This window comes from Leuresthes tenuis, unplaced genomic scaffold, assembly GCF_036924035.1.
Source record: "Leuresthes tenuis unplaced genomic scaffold, fLeuTen1.0.hap1 SCAF_1, whole genome shotgun sequence".
NCBI classification, from domain to species: domain Eukaryota; kingdom Metazoa; phylum Chordata; class Actinopteri; order Atheriniformes; family Atherinopsidae; genus Leuresthes; species Leuresthes tenuis.
Genome location: NW_027325355.1, coordinates 31011632 through 31023733, shown reverse-complemented (window position 1 = coordinate 31023733; position 12102 = coordinate 31011632). Strand labels below are relative to the sequence as shown.

Below are 12102 nucleotides of genomic sequence, written 5' to 3'. Positions count from 1 at the left end.
TTCATTCCTCACAATAAAGCAACTTATACCTAGAAACCAATGTTAAAACATCGGACCCGAAGGTGTAAAATAAAAAGTAATAATCCAAATAAAATGTTTATTTATAACCTCGTGAACTCGGCCTTTTAATTGATTGATAAGAAGAAGGACCTTAAGACTGACTCATATATTTATATTAAGTTAATGAAAGAGGACAAGATTTATTTTATCTTGAACACGTTATCCTGATTATATCTCACGTTATCCCGATTATATCTCACGTTATCCTGATTATATCTCACGTTATCCCGATTATATCTCATGTTATCCTGATTATATCTCACGTTATCCTGATTATATCTCACGTTATCCCGATTATATCTCATGTTATCCTGATTATATCTCACGTTATCTCACGTTATCCTGATTATATCTCACGTTATCCCGATTATATCTCAGGTTATCTCACGTTATCCTGATTATATCTCACGTTATCTCACGTTATCCTGATTATATCTCACGTTATCCCGATTATATCTCACGTTATCTCACGTTATCCTGATTATATCTCACGTTATCTCACGTTATCGTGATTATATCTCACGTTATCCTGATTATATCTCACGTTATCTCACGTTATCCTGATTATATCTCACGTTATCCTGATTATATCTCACGTTATCCAGATTATATCTCACGTTATCTCACGTTATCCTGATTATATCTCAGGTTATCTCACGTTATACTGATTATATCTCACGTTATTCTGATTATATATCAAGTTATACTGATTATATCTCACATTATCCTGATTATATCTCACGTTATCCTGATTATATCTCACTTTATCCTGATTATATCTCACGTTATCCTGATTATATCTCAGGTTATCCTGATTACATCTCACGTTATCCTGATTATATCTCACGTTATCCCGATTATATCTGACGTTATCCTGATTATATCTCACGTTATCCTGATTATATCTCACTTTATCCTGATTATATCTCACGTTATCCTGATTATATCTCACGTTATCCTGATTATATCTCAGGTTATCCTGATTACATCTCACGTTATCCTGATTATATCTCACGTTATCCTGATTATATCTCACGTTATCCTGATTATATCTCACGTTATCTCACGTTATACTGATTATATCTCACGTTATCCTGATTATATCTCACGTTATCCTGATTATATCTCACGTTATCCCGATTATATCTCACGTTATCCTGATTATATCTCACGTTATTCTGATTATATATCACGTTATTCTGATTATATCTCACGTTATCCCGATTATATCTCACGTTATCCTGATTATATCTCATGTTATCCCGATTATATCTCACGTTATCCTGATTATATCTCACGTTATCTTGATGATATCTCACGTTATCCTGATTATATCTCACGTTATCCTGATTATATCTCACGTTATCCTGATTATATCTCACGTTATCTTGATTATATCTCACGTTATCCTGATTATATCTCACGTTATCCTGATTATATCTCACGTTATCCCAATTATATCTCACGTTATCCCGATTATATCTCACGTTATCTCATGTTATCTTGACTATATCACGTTATCCTGATTATATCTCACGTTACCTGATTATATCTCACGTTATCTTGATTATATCTCACGTTATCTCATGTTATCTTGACTATATCACGTTATCCTGATTATATCTCACGTTATCCTGATTATATCTCACGTTATCCCAATTATATCTCACGTTATCTCATGTTATCTTGACTATATCACGTTATCCTGATTATATCTCACGTTATCTTGACTATATCACGTTATCCTGATTATATCTCACGTTATCCCGATTATATCTCACGTTATCCTGATTATATCTCACGTTATCCCGATTATATCTCACGTTATCCCGATTATATCTCACGTTATCCTGATTATATCTCACATTATCTTGATTATATCTCACGTTATCCCGATTATATCTCACGTTATCTTGACTATATCACGTTATCCTGATTATATCTCACGTTATCCCGATTATATCTCACGTTATCCCGATTATATCTCATGTTATCCCGATTATATCTCACGTTATCCCGATTATATCTCACGTTATCCTGATTATATCTCACGTTATCCCGATTATATCTCAGGTTATCCTGATTATATCTCAGGTTATCCCGATTATATCTCAGGTTATCCTGATTATATCTCACGTTATCTTGATTATATCTCACATTATCTTGATTATATCACACGTTATCCTGATTGTATCTCATGTTATCCCGATTATATCTCACGTTATCCTGATTGTATCTCATGTTATCCCGATTATATCTCACGTTATCCTGATTATATCTCACGTTATCTTGATTATATCTCGTTATCCCGATTATATCTCACGTTATCCCGATTATATCTCACGTTATCCTGATTGTATCTCATGTTATCCCGATTATATCTCACGTTATCCCGATTATATCTCACGTTATCTTGATTATATCTCGTTATCCCGATTATATCTCACGTTATCCCGATTATATCTCACGTTATCCCGATTATATCTCACGTTATCCTGATTGTATCTCATGTTATCCCGATTATATCTCACGTTATCTTGATTATATCTCGTTATCCCGATTATATCTCACGTTATCCCGATTATATCTCACGTTATCCCGATTATATCTCATGTTATCCCGATTATATCTCACGTTATCCCGATTATATCTCACGTTATCCCGATTATATCTCAGGTTATCCCGATTATATCTCACGTTATCCCGATTGTATCTCACGTTATCCCGATTATATCTCACGTTATCCCGATTGTATCTCACGTTATCCTGATTGTATCTCATGTTATCCCGATTATATCTCACGTTATCTTGATTATATCTCGTTATCCCGATTATATCTCACGTTATCCCGATTATATCTCACGTTATCCCGATTATATCTCATGTTATCCCGATTATATCTCACGTTATCCCGATTATATCTCACGTTATCCCGATTATATCTCACGTTATCCCGATTATATCTCACGTTATCCCGATTATATCTCAGGTTATCCCGATTATATCTCACGTTATCCCGATTGTATCTCACGTTATCCCGATTATATCTCATGTTATCCCGATTATATCTCACGTTATCCCGATTATATCTCACGTTATCCCGATTATATCTCAGGTTATCCCGATTATATCTCATGTTATCCCGATTGTATCTCACGTTATCTTGATTATATCTCACGTTATCCTGATTATATCTCACGTTATCTTGATTATATCTCACGTTATCTTGATTATATCTCACGTTATCTTGATTATATCTCGTTATCCCGATTATATCTCACGTTATCCCGATTATATCTCAGGTTATCCCGATTATATCTCACGTTATCCCGATTATATCTCAGGTTATCCCGATTATATCTCAGGTTATCCCGATTGTATCTCACGTTATCTTGATTATATCTCACGTTATCCTGATTATATCTCACGTTATCTTGATTATATCTCACGTTATCTTGATTATATCTCACGTTATCTTGATTATATCTCGTTATCCCGATTATATCTCATGTTATCCCGATTGTATCTCACGTTATCTTGATTATATCTCACGTTATCCTGATTATATCTCACGTTATCTTGATTATATCTCACGTTATCTTGATTATATCTCACGTTATCTTGATTATATCTCGTTATCCCGATTATATCTCACGTTATCCCGATTATATCTCACGTTATCCCGATTATATCTCACGTTATCCCGATTATATCTCACGTTATCCCGATTGTATCTCACGTTATCTTGATTATATCTCACGTTATCTTGATGATATCTCAGGTTATCCCGATTATTTCTCAGGTTATCTTGATTATATCTCGTTATCCCGATTATATCTCAGGTTATCCCGATTATATCTCAGGTTATCCTGATTATATCTCAGGTTATCCCGATTATTTCTCAGGTTATCCTGATTATATCTCACGTTATCTTGATGATATCTCACGTTATCCCGATTATATCTGACGTTATCCCGATTATATCTCACGTTATCCCGATTATATCTCAGGTTATCCCGATTATATCTCAGGTTATCCCGATTATATCTCACGTTATCCCGATTATATCTCACGTTATCCTGATTATATCTCACGTTATCCTGATTATATCTCACTTTATCCTGATTATATCTCACGTTTTCCCGATTATATCTCAGGTTATCCCGATTATATCTCACGTTATCCTGATTATATCTCAGGTTATCCTGATTATATCTCACGTTATCCTGATTATATCTCACGTTATCCCGATTATATCTCACGTTATCCTGATTATATCTCACGTTATCCTGATTATATCTCACGTTATCCTGATTATATCTCACGTTATCCTGATTATATCTCACTTTATCCTGATTATATCTCACGTTATCTCACGTTATCTTGATTATATCTCACGTTATCCCGATTATATCTCATGTTATCCTGATTATATCTCACTTTATCCTGATTATATCTCACGTTATCCTGATTATATCTCACGTTATCCCGATTATATCTCACGTTATCCCGATTATATCTCACGTTATCCTGATTATATCTCAGGTTATCCTGATTATATCTCATGTTATCCTGATTATATCTCACGTTATCTTGATTATATCTCACGTTATCCCGATTATATCTCACGTTATCCTGATTATATCTCACGTTATCCTGATTATATCTCACGTTATCCTGATTATATCTCACGTTATCCTGATTATATCTCACGTTATCCTGATTATATCTCACTTTATCCTGATTATATCTCACGTTATCTCACGTTATCTTGATTATATCTCACGTTATCCCGATTATATCTCATGTTATCCTGATTATATCTCACGTTATCCTGATTATATCTCACTTTATCCTGATTATATCTCACGTTATCTCACGTTATCTTGATTATATCTCACGTTATCCCGATTATATCTCATGTTATCCTGATTATATCTCACGTTATCTTGATTATATCTCACGTTATCCCGATTATATCTCATGTTATCCTGATTATATCTCATGTTATCCTGATTATATCTCACGTTATCCTGATTATATCTCACGTTATCCTGATTATATCTCACGTTATTCTGATTATATCTCATGTTATCCTGATTATATCTCACGTTATCTCACGTTATCTTGATTATATCTCACGTTATCCCGATTATATCTCATGTTATCCTGATTATATCTCATGTTATCCTGATTATATCTCACGTTATCCTGATTATATCTCACATTATCTTGATTATATCTCAGGTTATCCCGATTATATCTCATGTTATCCTGATTATATCTCACGTTATCCTGATTATATCTCATGTTATCCTGATTATATCTCACGTTATCTCACGTTATCCTGATTATATCTCACGTTATTCTGATTATATCTCATGTTATCCTGATTATATCTCACGTTATCCCGATTATATCTCATGTTATCCTGATTATATCTCATGTTATCCTGATTATATCTCACGTTATCCCAATTATATCTCATGTTATCCTGATTATATCTCACGTTATCCTGATTATATCTCACGTTATTCTGATTATATCTCATGTTATCCTGATTATATCTCATGTTATCCTGATTATATCTCACGTTATCTTGATTATATCTCACGTTATCCCGATTATATCTCATGTTATCCTGATTATATCTCATGTTATCCTGATTATATCTCACGTTATCCTGATTATATCTCACGTTATCCTGATTATATCTCACGTTATTCTGATTATATCTCATGTTATCCTGATTATATCTCACGTTATCTCACGTTATCTTGATTATATCTCACGTTATCCCGATTATATCTCATGTTATCCTGATTATATCTCATGTTATCCTGATTATATCTCACGTTATCCTGATTATATCTCACATTATCTTGATTATATCTCAGGTTATCCCGATTATATCTCATGTTATCCTGATTATATCTCACGTTATCCTGATTATATCTCATGTTATCCTGATTATATCTCACGTTATCTCACGTTATCCTGATTATATCTCACGTTATTCTGATTATATCTCATGTTATCCTGATTATATCTCATGTTATCCTGATTATATCTCATGTTATCCTGATTATATCTCATGTTATCCTGATTATATCTCACGTTATCTCACGTTATCTTGATTATATCTCACGTTATCCCGATTATATCTCATGTTATCCTGATTATATCTCATGTTATCCTGATTATATCTCACGTTATCCCAATTATATCTCATGTTATCCTGATTATATCTCACGTTATCCTGATTATATCTCACGTTATTCTGATTATATCTCATGTTATCCTGATTATATCTCACGTTATCTCACGTTATCTTGATTATATCTCACGTTATCCCGATTATATCTCATGTTATCCTGATTATATCTCATGTTATCCTGATTATATCTCACGTTATCCTGATTATATCTCACATTATCTTGATTATATCTCAGGATATCCCGATTATATCTCATGTTATCCTGATTATATCTCATGTTATCCTGATTATATCTCACGTTATCTCACGTTATCCTGATTATATCTCACGTTATCCCGATTATATCTCACGTTATCCCGATTATATCTCATGTTATCCTGATTATATCTCACGTTATCCTGATTATATCTCATGTTATCCTGATTATATCTCATGTTATCCTGATTACATCTCATGTTATCCTGATTATATCTCATGTTATCCTGATTACATCTCATGTTATCCTGATTATATCTCATGCGTTGCATGAACACTCGTCTTAGTTATGGTTGATTTTCACGCACTGGTTTAGGTTTGCCTGTTTGGTCTTTTCTGAAATGATATAACCTCCATCAGTGGAGAATAAGGGGTTGCTTTAGAATAAAAGGGGGCCCAGCACACACTTAAAAGCAGCCAAATGTTAACCCCCAGCAGGTGAATATGTTTTACCCGGATAATGTATCTCCAGCAGAGTTTCTGAGACTTGTAGCATCACTTTGTGCTGGTTTGTTCAGCATTTCTACTTTAAATGGGATGAATCATGCAGTGTCCTCTTTGTTTTGGTTGTTTCCAACATAATCAGTCGAGTTACATGCAAAGCTGAGTCAAGCTCATACATGTCCAAGTGTACATACGTGTTATAATGACTGAAGTATGTCCAGCACCACGATGCTGTGAGTAAAAGCAGTTCTATACGTTTTTATCGTGGAACTGCAGAGACGTCGTCTTTAAGCTATTTTAAAGGTGATTTAAGCAGATGAGACGTTGGTTATTAAGTCAGGATTTTAGCGACAGTCGGACTTGACACGTAGTCACAATTTCTGAGGCTGTGGGAATTCATTAAAATACGCTTTATGGTTTTTACTGAAGACACAGAAAGATGAAGTTTGGAGCATGAACAATGCTCCAAACCTTAAAAAAAAAACCTTTGAAAGATGAAGACCTTCACCCGTCAGAGTCCAGCTGAGAGATTTGATCCTCAACCACATCATCTGGGTGTCACTTTCCAGTCAGGTCTGGAGAAAAACAAACTACTAAATGAGTTTGTTTCCTCCCTCCGTAGATCAGGAGGGATCTGTGGAGGTTTGCAACACTTTGTCAGGGTTTAGGGGGAAAGAGAGGAGCTCAGATGGACCAAGCAATGGAGGGACAGCATACAACTCTATAAAATGAGATTAAAACAATGCAATGAAGAAAAAGGGAAATATTTTCAGTTTGGTGAAGACAAGATGAGCTTCTATGTCTTCTTTAAACATTTTTACCTGATCTGAAGCGATCAGGTCTGCAAAATCCTGTTTTTATTCTAATTGCTTTCCTCATTAAACCATAAACAGAGTAAGGTTGATAAATATAAAATCTTACCGTACATGAGGACAGCTCCTTCAGCTCACATCCACACTGTCCATCTCACACATATCTGTGGTTAATCCACTTCACACGCACAGCAGGCTCCGCCCTCTTTCATTCATCATCATCGCTGAAGTAAAGCTCATATCTCAGCGGCTGATTAAACATCAGAAAATGAGGCTGAAGCTGCTTTTACATCACAACTGCTGGCTTTAATTCCAGGTTTCACATCCTGTTTGTTAATGAGTTTGTTACAACACAGTGTCGTAGTAAGGTTTTTCTGTGTGTGTGTTTGTGTGATCCGGGCCATGTGCAGCAGCTCAGCGCTCCATAATCTGCTCTGGATTTATTCATCATTCCAGCTGAAACACACCAGAAATCTGCAGAAGTGGAGCTGCAACGATGGCTGGGGTCTGTTCTGGGCTTATCTGCTGACCGATATGCAAAGATGCTGCAGGAGGCCCTTCAAGCTGCTACAGTGTCTCAGGAGGGCCAAACCAAACACTGGCTCAACAGTGGGTCTTTCCCCTGGTTTCTCCGTCACTACGACCTTCAAACTGCAGCTTTAAATCGATTTAGCCATCATTTTCCTAATAAAGCAAATAGTTTTATCCAAAGTTTCCAGCTGGATTTGTGGATTGACATGAGATACACGTCCAATAAAAAGATTATGTGACTCGATTGAGAAACAACTGATCAGAACAGGCTGCAGAAGGAAGTCATAACCTTCTGATACAGACCAGGATTACTTTGATAAAACTGCTGCATTTTCATTTTTTGGTACGATTTCAAAGGTTTACCCAAGAGAACGACTACTAGCTATTAAATGCTAGCAGCAAACACTGAAAACATCCTTCTGGAACATTGCTTATGGACTTTAAAACATGAGACTCAAGCTTTTACTTTCTTGGCTTTAGTTAGTGTTTGATTAGGTTTAGTCATAAATTATCCTTGGGTAGGTTTAGGAAAAGCAGAATCCATGTTTCATAATGTTAAACCATCAGATTGTCACTTTGTTTATGCGACATTCTGAAAAAAGGTACTTTTCTGCATTGATCTGACAAAAAAGGTCAGAAAGATTTATTACTCCTATTGGACCGAAAATAACCAAAGGAGCTCAGAGCCTGAACACTTCTGTAAATGAGAGACTTTAACCTCTGATCTCTCAGTGTCACGGTTTAGGTTTTGATCCTCTTGTTTTCAGGTTCTTTGTTATGTTTCAGGTTCTTTTCCAGGTTCCGGGTTCAGTTCTTGTCGTGTTTTTGTATGTTTTCCTGTTTTGTCACATTAAGTCTCACTCAGGTCACCTGTTTCTGTTCCACAGCTGCTCGTCTTCTCCAGTCACCTCCCACAGGATGTAGCTCCCTGGTTTCCTTCACTCATTCCTCACTTACCCCTCATGCCACAGCCACGTCTTGTTTCTAAGTCAGGTTATAGTTCCACGGTCTTATTCCTTTCAGTCTTGTTTTGTTCTCACAGTTTAGTATTTTAGATAATCCGGCTCAGCTTTCTGTTTCTGCCTTGTGGTTTTTGGAGTAAACCTTTTTGTGTCTGAAGGTCCTTCCTTCCTCGCACCAACGATCCTGACACTGAGGACGAGTTCTCACTCTGACATTCATTCATTCATTCATTCATTCATTCATTTAAATCAGACGGTTTAAAACTGAATCTACACCATGTAGTCTAAGGCATCCGAGTGACTATTCCACATGACTGAGTGAGTTTTTGACTGAAGCCACATGATGGTTTTCTTGATTGTTATCAATCCGATGAAGTGTAAGTATTACAAAGAGATAATCATCCCATGCAACATTATAATCTGACATAAAGTATTCTCAGTATCTGTCTCCATCTGTTTCTGTAAAAAACTGAAAGGCAAGCACAACGCTTCAGGAAAAACTGATTATGTGTCTTGAACTAAATTCTTGAGTTGACCTCCTTCACTGCAGCTGCTCCTGTAATGTTGTTAAACCGCAACATATCGCATTATGTCCCACATTTAACGGCCTCAACTGTGCTTCAGCCGGCAGGGGAAGGGCTGAGGGTCGAATGGACGTCTTACCTCCGGCTGTCTGGTGGTCAAACACAGAGCAGCAGTCCTGCAGCAGCTGACGAGGGGCCTGGGGTACGGTCGGCATGGCGACGACCCCTCGGGGCAGACTGGGAAAGCTGGGCAGAGTGGGTAGACTGGGCATGGTGATGCCTCTGGGCAGACTGGGAGGGTTGATGCCTCTGGGCAGGGAGCTGAGCAGGCCCGGCATGGACACCCCCCGCGGCAGGCTGGGGAAGCTGGGGAGAGTTCCCAGCATCTCCGTGGCGACCTCGCTTCGTCCTGACGGCAGCTGGAAGGTAGGAAGAGGTCCTGAGGAAGAAGAGAAGCTGGGAGTGAGAAGATGGAAAGTGTGAAATGAACAGAGGGATTGAAGGGAGAACCCCCCCCCCCACATTCCTCTGAACATTAACCCCTGCAGCTCAGCTTTATGTGAAGTGGCTCAAAGCCTTCAACATGATCACAGTCTGCTTAATTTGATCAATCTCACATTTATTTGGCATCTTTCAAAGACAGTTTCTCTTTTTTCAAGTTATCTTTGTGCAATTTCTGACATTTCTGACAATATAAAGTGAGATTACTGAACTAAAAATAAGAAGTCATAAGAAAGACAAAAGCTCAAGGACCATCTTTAGTTCAATTAAGTTAACAGACAAATCTTAAATATTCTTTAAAGGATACAAATCTGGAATATATCAGTAAGATGTGGCTCAGTCTGCATGTAAGTAACACGAATATCTTTGGCTTTGTCAGAATCATGTTGAATGAAAATAGGTCAGAGCTCCGGCCACCTTTGTGCAACTTTATATTCTCTATTTATATCGCTCTCTATATACTCTATTTACTCCCCCAGAAAGAAGGAAACTGCACTTCAAATCTCATAGTGTGAGATTTAGAATGATAAGAAACTGCTGAGATGTGGATGCTGTGTAAATTATTCGCTACAAAGAATGTTATCAGATCCTCTACCGAAGAAGAACTTTAAAGTAAAGCAGAAACTCTGAGCTCAATCACATTTCATTCGACATGCAGCCGACTGTACGTCGATGCAGCAGTTTCTGTTAAACGTTTATCACGAGAAGACTTCTCTGTGGAGAAGAAAGTGGCATCAAAGGAAAGATACAAGAAGCCTCAGAGCTCCTACCTGCTCGCCTCCAGCGCTGCTCTCCTGCAGCTGTTTTCCTCCAACACACAGAGAAACAGCTGCTTATATAACATCTGCTGAGCCTCTGCTGGTCAGCAGCTCAGATCAGTGATCAATAGGTGTGATCAATGCCCTGCTCTGCATGGGACCGCCTCTGACATCAGGGCACATGTTCTGGAATCTGCTTCATGTGCGAGAGTTAAAGTTTGATGAGTGAGAAGCTGCAGACCTCCTCCTCTTCATCAGGCTGCTGCGGTGCAGGAGGAGCTCCCCCTGCTGGTTGATGGGGGCATTGCAACAGTGGCACAAATAAAAATCAAACCTGGAACAATAACAGAAGCTACCATCAGCTGTTTTCATCCTCCAAGCAGTCAAGACTCAGAGTGTGCTTTGCATCCTAAACACTGAACCTTCACAGGTTCACAGAACATGACGGTACGTCACACGGTTTTGTTTTTCCACAAGTCAGGAGAACATGTTAGAAGGTGAGGAAGGAGATGGATTACTGACCACGATGCATGCACTCACCTCTCTGAACCCTCTGAAATACAGACGACACATCACTGCTGGGAAGTTCGACTCTTCTTACTGACTCGGATCTTTTACATTCGAACAGTAAATTGAACGAATCTTTTTTGGAGTCATTTTGTTTATTTTGAGTAATTTTGTTTACTTGTTTATTTCTCCAGCAGGTGGCGCCGCAGCCCTACTGAAACCTGGAAAGGAAACACACCATAAGGGACTTGGTCTGTCTCCTCCCTGCTGTCACATGACAGCTGGTGGAGGACAAGTGAATGTAAAGCTCACATTCATTTAGACAATTAGTAACACAATTAAGTGAGAAATACAGTAACAATAAGTTCCTTAAAATGTTATTTTTATTATTACTATTATTATATCATTTTTATTCTATTGTTTTATGGTAGAGTATTATTATATTATTATATACACAAGAACCGAAGACCACTAATTAATCATGATTTCATGACAAATGAATGAACATCACAAATCAGACATCATTCATTT

The 12102-nt window shown here is 37.2% G+C and overlaps 1 protein-coding gene across 1 annotated transcript in view; it reads right to left on the bottom strand.

The window, feature by feature from the left end:
* The window catches only part of LOC140294025 (protein EFR3 homolog B-like), a 28188-nt gene extending 16293 nt beyond the window's left edge, over positions 1–11895 (bottom strand). The window contains exon 1 of the mRNA XM_072379570.1: positions 9945–11895. Within this exon, the coding sequence (XP_072235671.1) occupies positions 9945–10341 (397 nt within the window). The 5' untranslated portion in view covers positions 10342–11895. The remainder of the gene's footprint in view (positions 1–9944) is intronic.
* Between the last annotated feature and the right edge of the window lie 207 nt (positions 11896–12102).